The following is a 26,019-nucleotide window of genomic DNA, read 5'->3' as shown; positions in this document are numbered from 1 at the left end:
ATTAACTATTAGGTAAAACCTATATATTTTATTTTGCCATTTTGTTTTCGTATTTTTGGAATCTGTTGAGATATTCGACGGATTAATAATCTGTTAGGTTTGATAACTATTTTTTTTTTAGTTATTTTGTGTTACGGTCCGAAATATATTTTTTTTTACTTTGTAGATCTGCTTGATAAACGAGTTTTGTCTTTGATAGCAAACTTTCCTATAAGTTTAATTGTTTAGTGTGGTCGATTGTAGTACCTAATTTATTTTTTTGACATCAGTATTTGTGGTTTAATTTTTGTTTTCTTAAGCGATTTTCTGAAATTTTTCAGGGCTTACAGTCTTTTAAGAGATTTTAGTTTCGATGGTAATTTCCATTAGGAATTTACACGTTCGATAATTATCTTCCGATGGTGGGGTAGATTACTCTACACGTTCGGTCATTATCTTTCGATGGTGGATTTTTGAGAAAAATCTACACGTTCGGTATATTTCGTTTCGATGGTGGATTTTTGAGAAAGGTCTACACGTTCGAATTTTTGGTTCGATGCAAGTTTCGTCTGACGTTCTTAGCAATCGCTTTTGTTTGAGTTGTTATTAGAACAAATTTTTGGGTGTAGCCCACAGCCTATGTTGTGTTTGTTTGTTAGTCAACTCACCTTATTGTTAGACCACCTTGATATTTTTGTACTACATTAGATTGACCCATTAAGAACATATACTGTTCTTTATTTTATTTTACGTTTTTTTTTGAAATTTTGCCGACGGATGGTAGACATTTTTTTGCTTTTGGTTTGCTTTGGTTTGCTTTTGCTTATGGGGCCTATGAGTTCCGATTTTTTTGTTGTTAGGAGTTGTTGTTTGGCAGTGTGAATGACCAGACATTGGGGAAGGTTAGGGTTTTGATTTGGGATAAACTCGCCAGTTGACCCGTCGGAATGAGAAGTCGTTCATGGTTGCAATTCAGCAACAGATCCAGTGCTTTTCGGGATTCTTGCGCTTTGTTAGTAAACTTATCACAAGCATATCTTTGAATCCAACCAGGTTGTAAAAATGTCTTGCTGTTCAGTTATTTTCTGTATGTGTAAAATCACAATTTTTATTTTTGGACAGGACCGTAATCTACTATTTCAAATCTGTTTTGTTGTGAAGAATAGTTCTTAAAGTATTCTTTATTTTCTTTTTAGTTTTTGATTTTATCGATTCCTTTGACTGCTTGCTTATTTTTTCATTTGTTCTTCTTTTAAAAAAAAATTCGTTTTACGCCTTTGCATACTTTATCTTCCATAATTTTTATTTGTCCGTGTTACAGGAAAAGTTACACTTATGTGAGCTTTGTCCTATTTTGTGTAAATATTTGTATACAGTTTAGTTTTTGTTTATTTTAGTTTAGTCAGATTTTAGTTCTTGCTACCCCGACCAAACTTTCTATTGATTTTAAGGGTGTTAGTAAAACTTGGTCTTATTTTATTTTTTTTATATCTTTGGTGGAATATGGTACTTTTTTTGGTTGTGTGACCCGGAATATTAGACACTACTGATTATGTCCCTACCTGATTATGAATTACCGAAAATGTCCCTATTTATTATACAGGCGAGTGATACGGGTTAGATATCATTTATTCTGGCTATCACAAATAATCTAAGCATCCACCACCCCATTTGTAGATACATTTGTCCAGTTGCCACTATAGTTTATCTTTGAGGAACTAAAATGGTTCGTAAACTATCGGTAACTCCTTTTTGTGTGTGTATATGTGTTCGTTTTGTTTGATAACAGCTTGTAGCGTTATCAAACTATGTTGTCCTTGGAGTTAGTCGTAAATGAAAGACTTTACGCATCCAAAACAAGGACAACATGTTATTTTGTGTTTTTATTTTATGGCGTTAATGATGCATACCATCATCATTCTTATGTTATTCGTGGTGTAAGTCAAGGTTGAAAGAAACCTATGCGTCCGAAAAAACGTTAACTTATCTTGCCTAGATTTTGTCGATGATGACGTAAAACGTCGTCGTCTTTTTGTGCGTTAATTTGTTAACGATGACGCGCAGTGTCGTCGTATTTTACGATTGAGTTTTATTTGTGTTTAGGATGACGCGTTGCGTTATCGCATTTTTTTTTGAGTTTATTTGAGTTTATGATGATGCGTTGCGTTATCGTATTTTGTGTTTCGATTTTGTCTATGCGTTGTGAGTGTATTTGTTAGCGTGAGCCTAAGGTCTCTGAACAATTACACGACGATTTAGTTATTTGTGTTTTGGGACAACACTGTCGTGTTGTCATTGCTAAAATATTTTAGGGGTCCTGGGTCAATGAATCCTTGACATCTCCTGTATATAGTTATTTTAGTTTAGTTTGTTTAGCTCTCTTGTTACTAGTGTTACACTATGACAAATTGCTATTTTGTTTATTTTAGTTTTGCCTTTTTTATTTTAGTTTTGCTTTGTCTTTTGTTAACAGTGGACGCACTATAACGAATTGCTTATTTAGTAGTTTGCTTTTGTTTATTTTTTTGTTTTGAATCAATTCTTTCTGTTTTGGTTGGATTGATATCGTTAAGGAATTTTCTTCTTGACGTTTGTCCTTTTGTTTTCAAAATTATATTTTTGTTTTAACGTTTTTTATTAAGAATATATCTCTTGTCTTTCTGGGAGTTTCCTTATTTGTGAAATTTTTCGTCGCGATTAATCCCGGAAGATTTTTAAGGAACATTTGGCCATCCTTTCTTCTTCTTTTGTTTTGTAGTTTCAACTTGTAGTTGTAAAGTTTCAATTGCTGGTTGGAAGTTGATATTTTTTTACTTTTTGATGCGAATAGCTTACCTGTTTGGCCACCCGCCTTTGCTGAGCTGGAAGCACCACACTTTTCCATTTCCAGAAACTTCAGCATTGGTCTGTTCCACCCTTTTGGTTAGGTTAGAGCCATTTTATTAGAAATCTGCCATTGGTAGTTGTGCTTAAGAGCCAACGAACCGCTCCTGGAGTCGACTCGTTAAATCGAATGTCCAGTTTAACTTTTTTGTCTTGGGATTACATGATGTTAGCTTTTTTGTTTTGACCGTTATCATTTTTATTGTTTTGGTTCCGATTTCAATCTGTGGTTGACACCAAGTTGAAATCGTGGGGGAGGCTGTATAACGGTCCGAAATTCGTTGTATTTTTTGTTCCACCCTATATGCTCAATCCGTTAAAATTCATATTGTATCGAAGAGTCGTAGTTCCTAATAGATCTTTCGCATGATGTGTGTTTTGTCGATTCTACGTTACCACAATGTTAAATATTACGTATTTTATTTATCTGGCCGTTGTTTGAAATATGACGTGATTATCTTTGAGTGTCTCATTGATGCTTTATCGGAGCTCGCGTCAAAGAATTTTAATGGTTTTTCCAGACCGAAGTCTGAATTTTGTTTATATTATCTCACAAGTGTTTGGCGATAATAGCTCAGTAAAGCACACCTGCAGAAATGCTGAGTGCGTGAGAAATCAAAGACTTGCTTACGGAAAGTAAGTATCCCTTATTGGTGGAGAAATTTTGCATGGCGTCAAATTGGTGGTTTAGCGTAGTATGATTTAGGTTTTCTGATTGGTGAAGATCTGATTAATTAGGAATTGGAATCTGTAATTGGTCGATGGGATGGATCCTGTGATGATTTTGAGAGGGCGTTGATTTTTAGAGATTATAGTTTGAGGGGATCAAGTAAGTCAGTTCCATTTGAGAGTGCTAGAGTAGAGTTCCATCTGAGAGTTCAGTGGTAGAAGTTATCGAGCGGTTGCCTCGGACCGCGAGATGTGGTTACCAGCAAATAGTTAGCACCTAGGGCAGTTTTTTTGGGTCAGTTGCTTGCAGCGGCACATGAAAGGTGGAAGTTCCAGTTTAGTTTGAGTATTATTTTGCAATTTTATTGCATAAGTCTTAGTATTGGAGTAAAGTTTTCTTTCCAGTATGGTCTAGCAAGCCGCAGGCCACCGCGTTCTTAGCTGTTTTTAGGCGAACGCGGCCATTTTATACCAATGTTGGTATAATAATCTTTTCTTACATGCAAGCACGAGTTAGAAGTTTCCTTTTGTGTTACTAAGTTTACCATTACAGTTAAATCATGAAGTTTGCTTATATATTTCATTTTGATCCCTTTTAATAAACTTTTAATATTTTTGTTCGAGTAGAGCTAATTAGTGTTTTTGAGAATGCAGAATGCATACAAAGCTGAATTTTTCTATAAACTATGGATAACCTTTTGTACTGTTGCTGTAGCTATTAACATTGTGAAGTGACTTTCGCGTAGTGAAATAGCGTCTTGGACTTACAAACCAACCAAGAAGAAACCAGGACAATGATACGTAAAGGTATTATTTTTATGTATGTAGAACTTTTCTTTCTTTTTCGTTTTTTAATAAATAATGTTTGATTTGCAAAATATAAATTTATTACTTCTTTCCTTCTCTCTTGAATCGTAAGAACAATAAAGAATTGGCTGAGTATAGAATATTGAGTATAGAGTAAATAAGGTAAGTTACATTATAATATTTTGTATATTATGTATATTTTTTATGAGACTATTTATTTTGTTTTATTTTGATTTAGCGATCTATCTATTTTTCTTTCATATTTCTATTTTGTGTAAAGTTTGGTTTACTTTAGGTAACCAGTGGCGCCCAATATTTTATTTTTTTTATTTTACATCCTTATTTCGATTTTTCTATCTTTTTAAATTTTTCTAAGCTAATAAGAGTATACTATTAACACCCCTTAAGAATCCATCCCTTAAATCTGTGAGACTGAGCGACCGTGGCCTTGAATTTTGTTGTGGCCCCTTATATGACATCAATCAACATCTTGTCAAATTTCAATTCCCTTTTCATGTTATGCAAATAACACCCTCTTTTTGGGGCACGTTACAATATAATATAGACTTTGGAGTGAAAATCAATGGTGAACTGATTAATAATCTTAGATACGCTGCGTCGCTGACGACGGTTATCTTTTGCGGTAGTCTTCAGGACCTTAAAAAGTTAAAGAAAAATAGATTTAAACATGAATGCTCCTAAGAAAAAATTTAAGATATTTAATCGACAACCACACAACAATGCTTTCCTAGATAGATCAACAATACATTTAGAGAGCTATTCACTTTAAATATCTGCAGTGGGAGCACGCAAAATAGAATTCTATTTTAGTGACGTCACGTTGCCTAGCACCCGTCTATTATGAAATTCTATTTTGTGACGTCAACAAAATAGAATTATATTTGGCGTGCTCTCGGCCCTGGGATGCTACATACAGAACAACTAGACCCAAGTAAAGAAACCCCAATGAAGAATTGAAGCAGCTCGCACATCGTTTTTAGAAATGAAATCATTCTTCTGGAACCACGGCTTAAACCTAAAATTTCCTCAAATAATAATCAAATGCTGCACGTCACATAGGATTAGCCTGAGCAGCGTTTGGTAAACTGAACTGTGACTGAAGTTAAATCGGACTTATCCATATGCCTGGAAAGGAAAATCTTTGACTAATTGCCTGTACTCACTTATGGATCGGAAACATTAACACTTACAAAAAAGGTAGTGAACAAGATTCGCGTAACTCAGAGGGCTATGGAGCGCCAGATGTTGGGTGTCTCCCTGATGCCTCCTCTACACATCGGCAGACGCGTCCGCGGACGGCATCTGCATATGCATCCGCAGATGTGCAGATGGGGTAATTTGATCGTTAGTTGTTTATATATCACGTCGGCGGACGCGTCTGCGAAATATCCGATTGTTGTCGGTTTTCCTAGCACAGATCAAAGGGTTTCGGTGCGAACGCCCGATGCCTCTCCACACATCTGTTCTCTGACCTCTACGGCGCATTAGTTTTCGCAGTGAATTCAAAGTAGACAATAGGTTTGTTCCAACTCCATACAAAACCGTTCTTGAACGGTTACGGGTATGCGCAGTAACGAAAAATGTGTTACTGAACATAATTATTCGTTATTGCGCATGCGCGTAACGATTCAAGAACGGTTTTGTATCGAGTTGGAAAAAAACTATTGCATCACCCGAGAATTAACACAGACTGAACGATTTACGGATGTGTACCTACACTACAGGTGTGTGGTCAGCTCGAGATGATACATCGGCAGATGCATCCGCAGACGTGCCGATATGTAGAGGAAACATGGGAGACCGAATCCCAAACGAAGAAATACGTCGTAGAACAACAACAAGAAAGGCTGTCGAAAAAATCGCGTGGCTAAAGTGTAATTGAGCAGGACACGTCGCCAGATTGTCAGACAACCGGTGGACAAAACGTATTGGCAAGTGGAGGCCACGAGAAGAAGCACTACGGAGCAGACGACGCCCACCATCTAGATAAATCGACGATTTGAAGCGTATTATCGATAACTGGATCCAAGCCACACAAAACAGAGACAGATGGAAAGAACTAAGGGAGACCTATGCCCAGAAGTGGACGCGTACGGGTTGATGATGATGATGATGAATCAAATGCTTTATGGTAATGGACCGAGAACTTACCTCATGCCTCTAGTTTCCTTTGTTGAAGTATCGGATATGTAAGATAGTATTATGGCAAAAAATGTAGTGTTATTGCCTGTTAGCATCGTTGGTATTGCAGTGATCAAAAATATCCAGGGAGATAAGTCTTCAAATATGCAGTATAATGTCATCAGCAGACAACTTAAAGCCATACCTACAAAAATTGAATTTTCAAATACAACTATCAATGTAAAAATATTATTATAGTTCTTTTAACAATGCAGATTCCTCTTCTTCTTCATGTGCCATCTCCTCTTAAAAGGTTGGCAACCATCATGGCAATTTGCACTTTCAATATCGCTGCTCTAAAGAGCTCAGCAGAAGTTCAGTTAAACCAAGCTCTTAAATTGTTTAACCAGGAGATTTGTCCTCTTCCACTACTCCTTCTACCCTGTATTCTTCCTTTTATTATTAATTGACAAATTTCTCTATAACAATACTATTTTATACAGTGTGGCAAAGCCAAATGAAATAAATGCATTATTTCGTAAACCGACGTCTTTAAGGAAAAATGTCGAAACAGGTCTATTTTTATATTAAAATTATGATTTTTTGGTATATATGGTAGTGACGTCATCAATCTCAGCATGATGACGTAATCGATTATTTTTTAATGATAATAGGGATTGTGTGCTAGCTCATTTGAAAGGATATTCAATTCTCTATTCAGTAATATAAACATTAACATAATTATGTAGACAGGACACCCAAAAAAATTTTTGAATTAAATTAATTGACACAAAAAGATAAAAAAAATTTAACATTTTATTCTTTTCCGTGATAACTTGATGAACAATTTGGCAACATAGTTTCCCACTCGTAAGTGCCTCCAGGAAGAGTGTAGTAATGCGCATGTCCAAGGCTACTGGACAGCGTAACTAAATATGAGTAAAATTGACTTTTGTTAGATAAAATCTAACGATACGACTGAAAACGTAGGTCAAAATTTTCAAGTATAATTTTCTAGTTTAGAGTCTTTTTGTGCTATGATATTCATACACATTTAAAAGATCACATATTAACCATAAATTACACCAATTTTCATTACACCAATAACTGTGGCTCAATTCCATACAAACATGACACTTAAATTAATGGAAGGGTTTCGGAAATTGTTTTTTTTTCTTTGTAACAGCATGTTTTCCCTTGATAATTTTCTTTTAGTTATTTAGGAAGAAGCTTCACATTGTTTCTTTGAGCAGTATAGGCTGAACTAGCTCGTATGCGATCTGTTTAATTTTCCCTATTTGCTCTGCAACACATCGGCGTGTTGAGCGTTATACACAACCCCTGCTTTATACACATAGATTTGACATTTTGTTGGTTTCATGCACCCAGTTACTATCCTGTATGTCTCATTCAGCGCAGTATCAACTTGTTTGGTGTGGGCAGATCTGTCTCAAACATTGCACTCATATTAAGCAGATGGAAAACACAGTGCCTGTGCCGTTGTTCTTGACGTCAGGACATGCACTCCATTTACTTCCCGTTAGATTCCTGAGTATACTATTCGTAGTAGTTACTTTCACTCTCGTTTTTATGCAATGATGCTTGTAGGTGAGCAGGCGCGGATACAGGGGGGTCAAGGGGTCAAGGGGCCATGGACCCCTATTGTATTTAGTCTATAAGTATTTTTTTATTATTTATTATTTTTTTTCTGTTAACTCCAAACTTTAAGCCATCAGTACAACACTAAATTACACGACAACCGCTTACAAAGAATTTAAAGAAGCCATAAAATCTAATAAAACACCCTTCTCTCAAAAATAATCTACAGGCGTATTTGTTTGGGTACCGGTGGAACCATAAACAACTGAAATATTTTTCTCAATTCAAAGAATAACAAAAATGATATTTTAAAATGCAAATACATTACACTGGGTATAAACCTTATCTCATGAAAAGTCACGTTTTCAAATTTGCGATACAATAAAGATATAAAAATTTGTATTTTACTAGATAATCCATGCGTACCTACCCATTGATGGTAAAAGGTTAATCTTTATGGTAAAGAACGACCAGTGAGAATAATAGTCGTGAATTGTCTATCAATCCTTTTGATACCGTAGGTATCTGGGATTATATAGTGTATTTTATTCTTAGAGTAAGTGTGAGTCGTATGGCTAAATCTGGAAAATATAATATTTGAGTTTGAGGTAAGTCTGCCCCCCCCCTATTATGAATTTCTAGATCCGCGCCTGTAGGTGAGGGACCGGTCTAGAGTTACTCCAATAGGTTGGTCTGCGTGTTATAATGTATTACAATTCCACGCAATTTGGATTTTTCGCTTGGCTTCCTTTGCGCGAAGATGGGGGGCGCAGACTTGGATTTTAGAAGGATTTGGTCTCAAGGAACTCTGCGGATAGTTCGCCGTCATTGTTTTTAAGGCAGTTTTGTGTTTCTCCTCCACTTCTTCCAAACAATCTCTTTGAGCCTTGAGCATATGGGTTGGTCGTTTGTATTGAAATTCTTTATTATTTTCCTCTATGTGACCCTATTTGTTAAAAACAGTAAAAAATAATGAAAAATACATCACCTCCTAAAGTCAACAACATAACTGGTTTCCTGCCATGCTTATCAGACCACGATCCTGCTATCAAGCAAATAAACGTCGGTAGAAGTAAATCGAGGAGAGACTTTATCAACAATATGATATCTGCATGAGATTGGACCATTTTTTCATAGTGATGAGTTACATTATTGTCTTTATTTCCCAACTGAGAACAATCGTCTTTTTCATAACCAAGTGATACGTAGCAAGTTCGATAAATAATTAAATTTGTTACAACTGAAACTGAAACAAAAAAAGAATGTGTGTGTACTTTGTACCCACGTAAGAAGTTATACTTCTATTATATGATTTCAACGAAATCAATATACTTTAAACAGTTTATTTAAGTATATTTTATTTAAATATTAAACTAATTTTAATACTCACTGCTTTCCAAAAAAATTTATTAAAACAATACCAAAACTTAAAAAAATAAAAGAATAAAACACACGCAAACACATTGAAAAATGAAACAAAGAAATGATTTCTGAACAATAATTATTGACAAAAATTTTAACTAAATACGTATTTTCTGAAAAAAAAAATATAATAAATATACTTATAATCATAAAATGTATAAAAAAATTAAAAAAAATAAAAATTTGCATTAGGAATTGAACCTGCGTCTATAAGGTTGTTAGATTTTGAACTCACCGAACGCAGAACTTAGCTAGCGAGACATTTGAATGATGTGGGAAGATATAGCAACTAAACGTTTTAAATTTTTTTGACAGTTGCTTATTCTCTTAGTTTAATTAAATAAGTTTGATTCTTCCGGAATTAAAATATTAAAATAGAACAAAATATAGACTAATAAAGCAATTTATTAGATATGAAGATTGGTAGAAATTGTATTGGTAATCAAATTATGTAAATCAAAGCATTACCTACTATAGGTACCTACATTTTCCAAATAGGTAGGTATGTAGGTCCTAATCTTTTATTACAATACTGAAACATTTAAAATTACGTACCTGTTGCTTTTAAAAACTGTTTAAAAAGTCACTACAATTATAAACTTGCTTATTGTGTCTGTCCTCACAACCAGGGCCGGGCCGTCCATAAGGGCGGAGAGGGGCGGTGCCCCCGACGGCGAACAAAAAGGAGCCGGCAGGTGCCGAAAAAAAAATTTGACAATACCGCAATTACCAAAAATATTAGTAATATTTTATTATCTTGTAAAATTGAAAATTTACCAATCGTAGGTAGATTTAAAAATAGCAGTTATTATTACTTTGATCCCCTAAGTGTACGAACCGTTATTTCTTTCATTAAACTGAACTATTAGTCCATTCTTGGAGAGCTCTTGCCCTAGGAGAGTACCACCCTTGCACGGGGGTGAAAGGGTGGTACTTTACCCTTAACCCTTAACTATAAAGTTAAGTTGTTCTATAAAGTTTTTATACTACATAAGTCAATATCTACTTTGATTCAGTGAATTTGTACTCTACGAGCCCTCTAGTGGCAAAGTTTTGGGGTAGTTCTGATTTCTTTCATTATATATGGATTTTGGGCTGCTGAATCCGAATATGAGGATTGCGGACAAAATTTCTTGCCGGAACATTGAAAAAATCGCGAAAAAAGCGAAAAATTTCAGCTTTTTTCCGCTTTTTTGCTCAAATCTCGAAAACTATTAACTTTTAGTAAATGGTAAATGTTAACAGAAATTAAAGTACATAAAATTATCTACAAATCGTCACCTGAGAATTATGTTGAACCAAGTCCACCTTTTTGAAAATGTGAGTTTCCATCACAACACACTTTAGAGTATTAAAATGTACCACGTCCAGCTCTCAGATGTACCCAATGAAGCTCTTTCATTGACAAAATCGAACAATTAGGTATATTAAACCAAGTCCCAAAGTGTACTACTTTTGAGAATTATTCTGTATCAAGTCCACAGCCAATGATAAAGGGCTATTTTAACACGTGTCATAGGACATGGTACACAATAATAATAATAATCGAATATTGCATTCCAGCATGATTCCAACGTAGTCAAAATTTAAACAAAACAACGAACGTCGTTAGTGAATGTTATTTTAATCTACATTTTAAAGGTTTTAAAAATTGTGAAAAACAGTTCTTAACATGAATCCATCACAGTTGACGTAAGTATAATGATTAAATAGTAGTTGTTAGTGTTGTTTGATTTTAGAAATGATGTTGATTGAGTATTAAAAATACAACATAACCTTTATTTTTTAGTCTACTTGAAGAGTTAAGTGATCTAAGCGATATAGAGGATCCAACTTATAGGCCAGACGTTGATAAACTTCTGTTTAATTTAGATCAGCACATTCATGACGATGACATGCTGTCAGATAATTTGTTACAGGATGATACTGCAGATGTCGAAAGCAATCAGAAGTAAGTGTTTTTTTGTTTTTTTGAGGGAAACGAGTTTAGTTAGCGCATATCACACACATTATTACACATTCGATAAGTAATAATGTGTTTTTGTTATAGTGAGGAGCCTAACAGAATAAATAAAGAGCGTTCTCGAAAGCGAAAAAAGGATTTTAATGAATGGAAACAAAATGTAAGAAAAAGGCGTAGACAAGCTGGGTTGGATTATGTTAATACCAAAGGAGAACATGTGGAAATGAAATCAGTGAAGGGACAGGGTGATTGTCGTTTAAAATGTAAACTTAAAATAAGCATTGAAGACCAGACATGTATACATAAACGTTTTTGGCAACTAGAAGACCAAGAGAAATCACATTTTTACAGTAAGTTTGTACAAAAAACTGAAAAAAATAGAAGCAGACCGAGAGTTTTTCCACAGCCACAGTCAAAAGACGCCTACAAAAAGTATACTCTGAAATATTTTTTCGAATTAAATAATAACAGAGTACAAGTTTGCAAAACTTTTTTTTAAATACCCTGAATATTAGCTCTCGGCGGATTTCCTATTTTTTTGAAAATAAGTACCAAATAACAGGCACACCGAAAAGCAACGTACATGGAAAACATGTGAAAAGAGTAACCAGTGGGGATCAAATTACGAAAATTAAAGAGCATATTAATTCGTTTCCGAGAATGGAAAGTCATTACTGCCTAGCAAATACAAGTAAAGAATATTTAGAACAAGATTTAACCCTACAAAAAATGTTTGACCTCTATAAGGAAAAACACCCCGATTCTGAGACCAAAATAAATGTATATCGAAATGTTTTTAATACATCTTTCAACATTTCGTTCTTTAAACCTAAAAAAGATAGATGTGATTTCTGCGAAGAAATAAAAAATTCTACTTATGTGACAGATAAAAGGCGTGAAGAATTTCAGAACCATGTGAAAGGAAAAGAAGAAAGCAAAATGGAAAAGAACCGGGATAGGGAAACAGTAGAAGAAAACACTGCGTTCATATCATTTGATTTACAGAATGTGTATTCACTACCAAAAGCAAATGTATCAATTTTTTTTATAAACGTAAATTCAGTGTTTACAACTTAACGGGATATTGTTCAAAGAATAAGAAGACATACTGCGGAGTATGGCATGAAATGATATCCGGAAGAACTGGAAATCACATTTGCAGCAGTCTTCTAAAAATTTTGGATCGAGTTGTGACAGATTTCCCTGAGTTAACAAAATTGGTAATTTGGTCGGATTCCTGTATCCCCCAAAATAGGAATAGCATCATGACTTTTGGATTGCAGCATTTCATCAAGAAACATCCTCAAATACAGTTGATCCAACAAAAGTTTTCAGAGCCCGGGCACAGCAATGTACAGGAAGTAGATGCTGTACATAGCTTGCTTGAGATCCCTAGTGCAGATTGCAAGTCATTCAAAAAAAATTATTGTATTGCAAATGAAGCCGACAGATTTTTTAAATTTTCAGATATTGGCAAAGAAATTAGCATACAGTAAAATCCCATACACAAAAGTTAAATTTATTGAAGTTGATTCTAGTATGTATGTTAGCTAAAAAACTTCCTTTACGGGTACCTAATCTGAGCAAAGTAAGAGTGGATGGAACTACTAGAAATCAGCGGACCCATCCCGATAGAAGCAGTAATAATACTCTCGAATACATGGTTAATGTAAAGCAGATCACCCAACGGCCATCACTGGAAGAGAAGAAGAAGGCCGACATCATCTCAATGTTAAAGTATATGCCACAGGTGGATAGACAATTCTATGAATGGTACATTCGTTAAAAGTCTGTATTATCAGTATTAGTCATGTGGACATGGTTTAATAATTTTGATTGCAGATAAATTTGTAAAAAAAACTGGAAATCATCTTAAACCATGTCCATCTTTCAAAAGTCAAATTACATATTTTTGTCCTGGAAAATACAAGCACATTATTATTTACCCGTAACAACATCCTATAAAACATTGTAAACAATTGTAGTCCCTTACACGAAATAAATAACAGTACATAAACCTTCCAATTCAAATTCTACGCATTTAACATTTTGGGACATGGTTCAACATAATTCTCAGGTGACGAAATATCACTAATTACTTTTTTTTTCAGACGAACCGTTCGGTCTAAAGTGCAAGTTGAAAATTGCCAATTTTTAACGCTCTCTCCAAAACCCACTTTTTACATTACAAAATTTTAGTTTTTATTAAAATTTTGTCATTTGATAAATTTCTCCTAGTTTTCTGTACAAATAATAAATGTTAGTTCATAATATGAATATGGTGTGTCTCTTCTCACAGCTTCCATGAATCCATTCCATCCTAAAATACCGAGAATGTCTCTGTTTTTCCCTTACCTTAGAGCCCAGAAGATCAGGCACAGATGGAGTCACAGGTTCAGTGGGTGTGGACATTCACTTCGGATCTTGATTTCTGATAAAGCTTGAGGTTTTGTCCTTTCAAAATGTATTAGTTGAACAGCTCTCTGACTTCCATAAATCTCAGGTGCGGGTTTAGTTTTTAGCCGAGGAATAAATTGGTTAGGAGCTATTGCATGTTTTGGAGCAATACAAGAAATGCCACCCATGACGTAAAAAGTGTGGTGTCCGTCGATTGTATGTACGTTAACCCTTTCTGTCCCAACGCTGCATATATATGTTTTTGAAAAAGTGGGTCTGTATTCCCAGCCGCCGCGCCGTATATATACGTTCAAGGTGTTATGGTCTCAATTTACCAAAGCCGAAAATATGCGTTGCTTATAAAATTTTAACTCATTGGTGTCCCAATGCGGTAGAAATATGTCCGAAAATGTTAGATTATTGTTCCCAAAGCCTCAAAATGTTGGCACCTAAGACAGGTCATGCGGACCCATTGCCGCTTATATTTTGTTCACATATTTTAGATATATGCTTTATGGTAGCACTGGTGGCAACGCTTACAGGTAGCTGCTAGAAGGTGAAGCGTTTGTAGCCACAGAAAAGAAAAAAAAAAAAGAAGTGAATCGAGATATATGTGTGCAAGATGCGGAGTCGGTCTTTGCGTAGTGTCATGTTTTGAGGAGTACCACACAAAAGAAAACTTTTAATGTTAATTTACAATACATTATTTTTTTTAAATTAGTTACATTTTTTCAAGTTGGTTTTGCTCTCTGATGAGTACTTTTGAAAAGAAAATGTTTAAGTTGGTTAAATAAACTCATTAAAAACATGTTTTGGTCATTTATTTGTTTATTATATGCGACGTATATATAAGGCAATGGGACTCTAAGCATGAAAAAACCTTTGGGATTAAGGGACCAACTTGCAAGTTAAGGCCTGGCATAGAAAGGGTTAAAATCAGCGTTTTCGTACACCTGTTGTGTAAAGCACGGCTGGTCAATTTTCTGCGGATGCCTGCGATTGCTGACACTTCCAGATAAGCAACGCGCTTGCTCAAAGACTTGTAGCGGCAGTAAGGCCCAGATAGTTGGTCTCACCATTCCTTGCAGGGTTGACCGTTTTCTCTACAAAATGTACGGCTCAAGAAAATAGGTTGATGTAGTTTCCTCTTTGGGGTTTTGCTCATCCTATACAGAAGCTGTTCGCCTGGAAGTGTCAGTATTCGAAGGCGATCCGCAGAAAATTGACCTGCCATGCTTTACACAGCAGGTGTACGATAACGCTGATTTTAACTTACATACAATTGACGAATACCACACTGTTCACGTCATATGTGGCATTTCTTGTATTGCACCAAAACATGCAGTAGCTCCTAAGCAATCCATTCCTCGGATAAAAAAGAAACCCGCGCCTGAGGTTTATGGAAGTCAGGGAGCTGTTCAACTAATTAATTTTAAAAGGACAAAACCTCAAGGTTTATCGGAAATCAAGATAACAGATCCGAAGAAAATGTTCACACGAACTGAAACTGTGACTCCATCTGTACCTGATCTTCTGCGGCTTTAAGGGAAAAGCAGAGACATTCGCGACCTCTTATGACGGAATGGACTCATGGAAGCTGTCACAAGAGACATACCATACCTATGAACTAACATTTATTATTTGTACAGAAAACTAGGAGAAATTTATCAAATGACAGCATTCTAATAAACAATAAAGTTTTGGAATATAAAAAGTGGGTTTTGCCGAGACCGTTAAAAATTGGCAATTTTCAACTTGTACTTTAGACCGAACGGTTCGTCTAAAAAAAAAGTAATTAGTGATATTTGTAGATAATTTTAATTACTTTAATTTCTGTTCAGAGACTATTTACTAAAAGTTAATAGTTTTCGAGATTTGAGCAAAAAAGTGGAAAAAAGCTGAAATTTTTCGCTTTTTTCGCGATTTTTTCAATGTTCCGGCGAGAAATTTTGTCCGCAAACCTCATATTCGGATTCAGCAGCCCAAAATCCATATATAATGAAAGAAATCAGAACTACCCCAAAACTTTCCCAGTCAAAACACAATTTTATTGAATCACTTTTCGAGTTATTGCGAGTGATTATGTTCATTTTTCAACAAAAAAAAAACACGCTTTTAGACGGTTTTTCGCAAATAACTCAAAGAGTAAGTATTTTATCGAAAAAATATTCTTAGGAAAAATTTTGAAAAAAGTAATTTCCTTCAAAACTTCAAATTATTGTTTTTTATTTAAAACCAATTTTTTTCAAAAATAAGCACTTTGAAATGGTGAAAGTTCCAGATCATATAAATATACATACCTAAGTGAAGTAAATTGTAAATATGTAACGATTATTTTCTTCATTTGTGATGCTAATTAAGCGGAGATTTTTACGATATTTTTTACCAAAAACAAAAGGACCAACTTTATTTTCAGCGCTACTGGTTTACTTTTGCTGCTAGAAACTTTTTTAAAAACAAAAATAAAGCTTTTTCTAAAGACTTTAAAAAAGTCATAACGGGTTTTGCCCGAAAAGTGCTTCATTTTTGGTTTATTTCACGTTGAGATGTTCGATTTGGAATTTGACGAATAATAACCCACTTTTCTAGAGCTACAACTCTTCCTCTACTAGATCTACCGACTTCATGCGTGCAAAAGTTTTTTTAATTCTTTTATAAGCATTATATTTTTTCCAAAAGAACATTTTATATTTTTGCTACACACTTTTTGTGTTATTTACGAAGAGCCGTCTAAAACCGTGATTTTTATGTTGAAAAATGAACATATTCACTCGCAAATAACTCGAAAATTATTAACTTTAAATAGTGAAAAAACTGTATATGGAACAAAAGTTGCTTAGAATTAGTCAGTTTATCCACTTCCGGACTTAATTCTAACGTATATTTTTTCATCCCCGACGACGAAATATCAATTTTTTTCTTTGTTATAAATTAGCTATGCGTATGCCAAATTTCATATCAATCCAAGCGGTTCTTTAAAATACGGAGCAAAAACCGTGAGCAAATGGACTATAATAATAATTATATATTTATCTGTTCTCTGATAATGTAATCGTTGTTTTTTTGTAAATATTTATAGGATTCATAATAACTTATCAGTATATTACTTTCGAGAAGGCAAGATTAGCTTTCGTCAAAATGAAAAAAATCTTTAACAGCCACGATATAAAATTGGAAATAAAATTTCGTTTACTAAAATGCTACTTCAAGGTAAAGTGCATGGGAAAAGAGGTCCAGGACGAAGAAGAATATCCTGGCTGGATTACCTGCGAAAATGGTTTAACTTAACCACTACTACCGGACTTTTCAGGGCAGCAGTCAACAAAGTCAGAATAGCCATGTTAGTGTCCAACATCCCTAACAGATAGGCACCATAAGAAGAATATTACTTTCCTTATGCTGAAAATCTAAGAGCAGAAAATAAGGGTTACCCAGAAGGCCATACTAAGAACCACAAGGGCACATAATACCAAATACTATCAGGCAAAGAACAAAAGTCAAAGACATAGTAGAACATGTAGCAAAAAAGTAATGGAGATGTGCAGGTCATGTGGCAAGAACACCGAACAACAGCTACACTAGAAGATTATTGGAATAGCGACCGCGGGAGGACAATCGGATAAACGAAGCAGAGATTGACCACCAACGCGCTGAAGTGACGGTGTAAAGAGAACTGCCGGGAACTGGATAGTTGGTACCTCAAGATAGGGAGACATGGAGAAACCTAGAGGAGGCCTATATTCAGCAGTGGACGATAACGGTTAGATTATAAGGATGATGATACTTTCCTAACACATAAAAAATAGTTTGTAGGTATACCATATAACGATTCACTAAGCTACAAAAAACTACTTACAAAGGTATAACGTTTAAGTTTTCCCAGTGTAGAATTTATTTCAGTTTTCATTGCTACATGGATTTTAACTTATTTCCCTGTAGATTCCAGAATCTCTAGTGCCGTGTTTTTCTTAGAAACACATATGTGCTATCGATAGAGTCGAATGTTAAACTTTAATAGCTTTCTGGTGAATGATATGGGCCTTGCATCCCATAACTCATCTTAAGTATTAGGCTTGCTAAGCCCTTTATAGTGTTAATAAGGCCCTTTTTTGCATTTCTGTGGCGACCGTTGGCAAGTCGCGTACCCCAAGCCGTCAGTCTTATTTAAGCAGAAATCTGAGATATCTTGGCATTCGTGAGTTAAACTTTGTGGCAGTAAGTTAAGCCGTGTCAGTCATGTAGTGGACGTTAGTTGTTTTGTGATGGACCAGCCTAGAATTTTCTTCTGGTAAGTCTTTACAAAACCCTTTTCTTTATAGAACACTCGCTGTGAATACTTAATTTTGTTCACAGGGCTGGTCCCTGGCCCAAGTCCCAGTTATCACCTATCGCTAGCACCTGAATCCACATTACACTGTGGCCAAAGCTATTCTTTGTCGTTCCTTTTATTTCGACTTCGCCGCTGGGTAAATGACCTGGCCTAGATAAAGAATGCCTCTAAGGGCATCCTCTACATCTGCTTCAAGTAAGTTACGCATCCTTTATTAGAAGTATTGAGATGTCTTCTCGCGTGTCCAGAACAAGGAACTTATGTTTGTGTTTCTTCCGTGGGATAAGTTCATTGACTTACAGTTTTAGCCCATTTTTAGTGTTAATAGTGACATTTACGTATATGCCGGTCACTTGTTTTTTATTTTTAATATTTGAATAAAAGACATTTTCACCATGTAAATTTTTTTGAGTATCTTTAGAGTATTATTATTGAGTATTATTAGATTTATATATATAAACAAAGAGCTCTTTCTTTTTTGTTGTAAGTGAACGGTAAGAATAAGTTTTATTTAGAGTATCGTTTTTTTATTTTTTTGAGTAACTTCAGTTTATTTTTTTTTGAGTTAATAAGAATTATATTCGTTCACTTACATTATAGGTACATCTCGTATTTTGTTAGTTTTGCGGTGTTGGTGAATACACCAACGTATATGCAATTTGTTAACCATTTTTAAATAATTATTGTGTAATTTTTGTTTTTGTGGTTGACGTTTTTACGTTTTATTTGCATATATTATGTGAGCATTAAGAGATTTCATTGAGTATTTTAATAAATGTTTTGTTAAAGTGTACGATGTCGTTTTTTATTTATTATTTACAGCTCAAGACTAAGAACAATGTTGTTTTGTCGTAGCATTCTTGCTAATTTGTTATTGTTGAGTTATGTTTCGTTAATTATTGTTCCTTTGAGTATTTTTTGGTCAAAATACCTGGCGCCTTATATTTTCGTTTGAGTATTAAGTATTTCGTTTCCTTAGAGTCCATGAGTCAAACCATCAGTTAATGTTATCTATTTATCTTTTGTCTATCGTCGTTCCATTAGCCCTATTCGCATACCATTCTTTATTCATTTAACATCTTTCATTGTAACAGAAGCCCAACCCAAAGAACCGCGCCCACATCTCTTCCGACTGAGCAACGTGGTCTTTGTTTCGTCAATGTAAACGATTGGACCTTTCCATCTTCGGTCATTCCTTATTCCATCCAAGGATAATATCGTCCTGATCCTTCTGGTTCAGCCTTCATGACCTCGTGTCCATCCGATCGTTATACAAATTGGCGCCCTCTCGTGGAGCCTTATACAAATTACGTGGGACTTCTTCTGTTACCTATGGTTGCCTTATACATAATTTCGTAGAGCTTTGTCAATTGCCTTTTCACGGGCTATATATATTTTCTTGTCCATGCGTGAAGCATGATTTTCTTTTTTATCATGTTCCTATTAGACCTGATTTTCTTTTTTTTTGTTTTGTTTAAGTTTGGCTAATTTGTAGCTATTTTTATTGATAAAATATTTTTTGAGTTATTTTTCGCTAATAGATAATAATATTTTGACACATTTTAGTTTGTTTATTTCCGTTTTTAGTATTTAAATGTCAGTGTAGTACCTTACACTTTCATTCCTGCCTTTTCGCATTCTAGAGTACCATTCTGTGAAGTATATAGTATAGTATCGATCTTTTTTCTTTAGATATGTTTTTAGTTGAGTAGATTTGAGCATTTTTATTACTTTTCCTTATGTCAAAGGGATACGTCTTTTGTTATGTATCTAATTAAGGTAAAGGTATCTAGATCTTGAGCTGTGTATTTTTTGTAGCAAATCACAAAGAAGTTGTAATTGTTTAACTTTTTGATTTTTACTTTTGTTTTGTGTAGTACTTTGCAACTTTTGTGATTTATTTCAGTTTGCATTATATCAGTGTATGTATAGTGCATTTTACTTTTTATATTTTTTGTATATGTATTGTGTTGCGGTATATTTTTTGTACTGTATTGCGTTTATTTTATTGCATTTAGGTACCGTTTTTGAGTCATGAAATGCTTTGTAACTGTTTTTAGAGGTAGCAACTATCACTATTATTATTGCGTTGTCTTCTAAATTTTCGGGTACATGCTTCTTCGTCGTTCAACGATATTGTTCTGTCCGGTTTTATGACCAATCTTTTCTGACCTCGTAGAATAGTATTGTTGTAATGATTTCTGTGCAGTATATTTTTGGATTTTTATGTGGTTATGTATTTTTGATGATATCCTATTTGGTTGATATCGTATGTTTTTCAGTACCAGAATGTTTTGAGTGGTTTTAGAGAGTTTTTAGTCATGTCGTGGTGTTAGTCTGGAGAATGAAAGAGTCCTGCAGCTTTCCGTCATGCTATTGTTTTAGGTTTGTGATTTAAGTCTTAAATGAAAGAAGTTAAGCTGTCCATTCCAGAAATTGTTTTTTACAATTAGCTATTAGTCGCGAGTGAAAGACCTCGGCGCATGCTGTTGTGAAATATGTTTGAGAAATTATGTTTTACCATTCCAATATCAGCATTCTAAAATCTATTCGGTACAAAACTACTTCCAGTCCAGAAAATATTCCTTTTTTCAGTGTAGAGTCTTCGTTTACCGTTAGGTAATCTTAATATTTTTCGACTAGCCTACGATAAGGTGGTTGACATTTCAAAATTCTTGTTCCACCCCCAATAACATCTGTCAGGGCTAGAGGTATTTAAGTGTGTCTTTTGACCCTAATTTCAGATAAAGAGGCGTAATGATTTTATTAGCTTTTATTTAGCATATGTTGCAACCGCAAAAGCTTGTAGATACACTTATTTTGATAGTAGATATTTTTAAAGGGCTATGACCCTATTTTAGGTATTAATGAGATGTAAAAAGTAGCATCTTATTGCTTGTTTATATTTCACAAGTAGTTTGACTCGTGAATATAAATTTTCGATGTTTAGTTAGCAGATAATGCAAATATTTTTTGTTTCGAGTAAAAGAATTCGAGTAATTATTGTTAGTTCTGTCGATAGTTTGGGTGAATTAGGATAATGTTTTGGCAATTTTGTGTCGGCTAATAAAGGGTGAAATTTTTTTGTTAAATACAGGCACGTACTAGGCCCAGATGTATTTACAGAATCAATTTTATTCTTGCGGCTTTCATAAAATAGTATTTCGATAAAATGTCGTATCTATTTAGGACCTAAGTCCCTATTAAATTGTAACACTTCCCTACCTGTGAGCTACCTGTGATTTAACCTAACGATTTAAGTACCTTTATAATAATATATTATCATATATATTATAATAATAAGGCGTCTAGTATGCGTAATTACTTCCGGTCCTAATTAAAGGTAGATTTCGACAATTATCTGAACTTTCCTTTGTTCATTTCTTTCTATATTTCTTTGTTGAGAACTCCTTGGCATGTTTTACTAACTTCTCTATTCCTTTTGTTTGAGTTCGAATTTATTCGTTACGTGAGATAGTAATTGTGCTTTGGTAATTTTATATGTTACTCGTGTTTATTTGCTTTTGTATTCTGTTTGCTGTTTGAATTTGTTTAGGCTCTTCCGGTTCATGTTATCGGGATAGCAGTAAATATTTTTTTGAGTTAGTGTTCTGTGAACATTATACTTATTTTAAGAACGTTTGATTGCGAAATGCTTTGTCCTAGACCGGCAAAGTGAAATCAAATAAGCAAACCACTAGCAATAACTAGTGCGTCTGTTATTATTAAAGTCCCGAATGAAAGATTTCGTGGCAATTTTTGAGTGTAGCTCATAAAGTCCTGGATGAGAGACTCCAAGGCACCTATGCGTTTAGTCGAGTTTGTTAGAGCTCGAGTTTGTTTGTTGTTAGTGGAAGCACTATGACAAATATTTTTGTATTGAGTTTGCTTGTGCTAATTTTGCGTTTGGTTTTGAGTTAATTCCAATGGAGTTGATTTTATTTTAGTTGAGTAAATATTAATAAAGTTATTTATATTAATATCTTATAATGTATTCAGACATATCTTGTCGTGATTACATTCCTTGTTTTTCTGGGAGTTTCTTGATTGAAAATTTTCCGCCGTGGTTAACCCCACAAGATTTTTACGGAACTTTTGGCCAACTTGTTTTCTTTCCCTGTCATAAAATTTCGAGACTTTTTTGCTTTGATCTTGCAGTCAAAATCTTAGCATTGCTTGACGATTACCTAGTCACCGGTTGAGGGGACAACCATAACGAAGTTTGCCTACGTTACCTTGTTGGCTACTCGCCTTTGTTGAGCTGGAGCAACTTTGATTTTCGCGTCCAAAACTTCAACATTGGTATGTTCCACCTTCTTAGTTTGGCTAGAGCCATTTGTGTAGATATCTGCCATTGGTTGTTGTACCTGCGAGTCAACGAACCATACTTTGAGTCGACTTCGAGTTGAATGTTTAGTTTTATGTTAAGGATTTAAGCAACACTGTAGGTGTTTGCTGCCTTAGTCGTTTAGAATTAGAGTAGTCCTTGTATATATAGTTCCTAGTTTTTGTGTTTTATTTGCGTTTAGTTTATCATAGAGATAACCCTTTTTAGTTTGGTGTTTGAGTTTTATTGCTTATTAGCTTTTTCCGATTTGGTCACTTGTGTTCAAGCACCTCAAGTACCAAAATTTATTTTAGTGTGTCTAGATCATTACCAACTGTGTCAGGCTACTGCTTGATGGTCAGTCTTTTGTTTATGGTGCTTACTGCAGACTCCGATTGTAAACAGTGGTATTACACCACGGTTTAAATCGTGGGGGGAAGCTGTATAACGTTTAAGTTTTCCCAGTGTAGAATTTATTTCAGTTTTCATTGCTACATGGATTTTAACTTATTTCCCTGTAGATTCCAGAATCTCTAGTGCCGTGTTTTTCTTAGAAACACATATGTGCTATCGATAGAGTCGAATGTTAAACTTTAATAGCTTTCTGGTGAATGATATGGGCCTTGCATCCCATAACTCATCTTAAGTATTAGGCTTGCTAAGCCCTTTATAGTGTTAATAAGGCCCTTTTTTGCATTTCTGTGGCGACCGTTGGCAAGTCGCGTACCCCAAGCCGTCAGTCTTATTTAATCAGAAATCTGAGATATCTTGGCATTCGTGAGTTAAACTTTGTGGCAGTAAGTTAAGCCGTGTCAGTCATGTAGTGGACGTTAGTTGTTTTGTGATGGACCAGCCTAGAATTTTCTTCTGGTAAGTCTTTACAAAACCCTTTTCTTTATAGAACACTCGCTGTGAATACTTAATTTTGTTCACAGGGCTGGTCCCTGGCCCAAGTCCCAGTTATCACCTATCGCTAGCACCTGAATCCACATTACACTGTGGCCAAAGCTATTCTTTGTCGTTCCTTTTATTTCGACTTCGCCGCTGGGTAAATGACCTGGCCTAGATAAAGAATGCCTCTAAGGGCATCCTCTACATCTGCTTCAAGTAAGTTACGCATCCTTTATTAGAAGTATTGAGATGTCTTCTCGCGTGTCCAGAACAAGGAACTTATGTTTGTGTTTCTTCCGTGGGATAAGCTCATTGACTTACAGTTTTAGCCCATTTTTAGTGTTAATAGTGACATTTACGTATATGCCGGTCACTTGTTTTTTATTTTTAATATTTGAATAAAAGACATTTTCACCATGTAAATTTTTTTGAGTATCTTTAGAGTATTATTATTGAGTATTATTAGATTTATATATATAAACAAAGAGCTCTTTCTTTTTTGTTGTAAGTGAACGGTAAGAATAAGTTTTATTTAGAGTATCGTTTTTTTATTTTTTTGAGTAACTTCAGTTTATTTTTTTTTGAGTTAATAAGAATTATATTCGTTCACTTACATTATAGGTACATCTCGTATTTTGTTAGTTTTGCGGTGTTGGTGAATACACCAACGTATATGCAATTTGTTAACCATTTTTAAATAATTATTGTGTAATTTTTGTTTTTGTGGTTGACGTTTTTACGTTTTATTTGCATATATTATGTGAGCATTAAGAGATTTCATTGAGTATTTTAATAAATGTTTTGTTAAAGTGTACGATGTCGTTTTTTATTTATTATTTACAGCTCAAGACTAAGAACAATGTTGTTTTGTCGTAGCATTCTTGCTAATTTGTTATTGTTGAGTTATGTTTCGTTAATTATTGTTCCTTTGAGTATTTTTTGGTCAAAATACCTGGCGCCTTATATTTTCGTTTGAGTATTAAGTATTTCGTTTCCTTAGAGTCCATGAGTCAAACCATCAGTTAATGTTATCTATTTATCTTTTGTCTATCGTCGTTCCATTAGCCCTATTCGCATACCATTCTTTATTCATTTAACATCTTTCATTGTAACAGAAGCCCAACCCAAAGAACCGCGCCCACATCTCTTCCGACTGAGCAACGTGGTCTTTGTTTCGTCAATGTAAACGATTGGACCTTTCCATCTTCGGTCATTCCTTATTCCATCCAAGGATAATATCGTCCTGATCCTTCTGGTTCAGCCTTCATGACCTCGTGTCCATCCGATCGTTATAAAGGAAGGAGGAAAGGGGAAAGGGGCACCTAAAATTACTTGCCCCAGGGCGCTTGAAAGCCTTGGCGTGGCCCTGCTCACAACAATAAATACTAATATACTACATACAATTTGTTTACCCATAACCATTGACGTATTAATAAAATAATCGACATATTGAACAGTTTTGTTGACAGGTCATTGTAATTACACAATCAGATCGCGCTTAACGTTTGAGCTGCGCCCAGGACCAAGACTTTTGAATTCGCGCACATATAATAAATTTACTCCCAACGCGCCTAAAGAAGTATAACTTCAAAAATAATGTATTATATCGTGTTGACATTCAGATAACAAATTCCTAATTATATCTTAATGTTGTTCTGAAGCTATTTCCTTGTAGTTCAGAGAAATAAGGAAAAAAAATATCGTGTTGGTGACACATCCCCCTCCAGGCTGAAACCAAATTTTTCGAGTAATATGGTCATGTATAATAATAACCTATATGTTTCCTGCAGCCGATTTTGATGATATACATAGTTATAAACAAATGAAGATCAAAAAACGGTAAATTTTCGCTTTTTTCGTCTCTTACTAAAAAATTGGGCATTTTAAACAAATTTGAGAATAATAAACTCATAAACCGTATAAAAAACTTCAATATGGCGTTCGCTGAATATGTCTATCTTTATTGGTTACTTAGAAAATTGCCAAATAAATCATAACTTTTGAGTTTTTATAAATATTCATAACTTATGTAAAAATTAACTTAGAATCTTCTTGTTACACGGAATGCTGAGACTTATAGTACTTAAATTATACCCTAAATTCCAAAGCAATTGGTCAAATAGTTTAAAAGTTATTTAATTTGTTTATCCAAAATTATTTTTTTTTGCAACATTGTAAGTCAGAAAATGATGAAGTTACAGTAATATTTTGGATAGTTTATGAAAGAAGAAAATTTACAGTATTAATTTAATTTAAAAAAATGACAAAAAATAATTATAGATATTGCAAAATAATTTTGCAAAAACATGTGAATTAAAAAAATGGGGGGCTAACGTTGTCCCTAAATGTCCTAGAACATTTGTTTTTCTTTCTAAATGTGCATAAAAATTCAGTCTTTCTAAATATGAAAAAATAATTTTTCTACGGCTAACGGTTAAAAAGTTATTCTAATTGTTTATAAGTAAGCAAAAAATGGACATGTTTTTGCAAAATAATTTTACACTGTTTAAAATTATTTTTTGTCATTTATTTTTAATTAAGGTAATAGTATAAATGTTCTTCTTTCATAAACTGTCCGAAGTATTATTGTAACCTCATAATTTTCTGACT

The 26,019-nt window shown here is 34.3% G+C and overlaps 1 protein-coding gene across 2 annotated transcripts in view; it reads right to left on the bottom strand.

The window, feature by feature from the left end:
- Positions 1-26,019, bottom strand: part of LOC114345429 (proton-coupled folate transporter-like) — a 120,849-nt gene that overhangs the window by 68,663 nt on the left and 26,167 nt on the right. The window contains exons 2-3 of one of the 2 annotated variants that reach the window (XM_050648263.1): positions 9,068-9,325; positions 6,511-6,685 (exon numbers count right to left, since the gene is read on the bottom strand). In XM_050648263.1, the coding sequence (XP_050504220.1) occupies positions 6,511-6,685; positions 9,068-9,325 (433 nt within the window). The remainder of the gene's footprint in view (positions 1-6,510; positions 6,686-9,067; positions 9,326-26,019) is intronic. The other variant, XM_050648264.1, reaches the window with a different exon arrangement.

The sequence above is a fragment of the Diabrotica virgifera genome, chromosome 4 (assembly GCF_917563875.1).
Source record: "Diabrotica virgifera virgifera chromosome 4, PGI_DIABVI_V3a".
Classification (NCBI taxonomy): Eukaryota; Metazoa; Arthropoda; class Insecta; order Coleoptera; family Chrysomelidae; genus Diabrotica; species Diabrotica virgifera.
The sequence above is the reverse complement of the archived record's forward strand: the minus strand, read 5'-3'. Positions and strand labels throughout refer to the sequence as shown.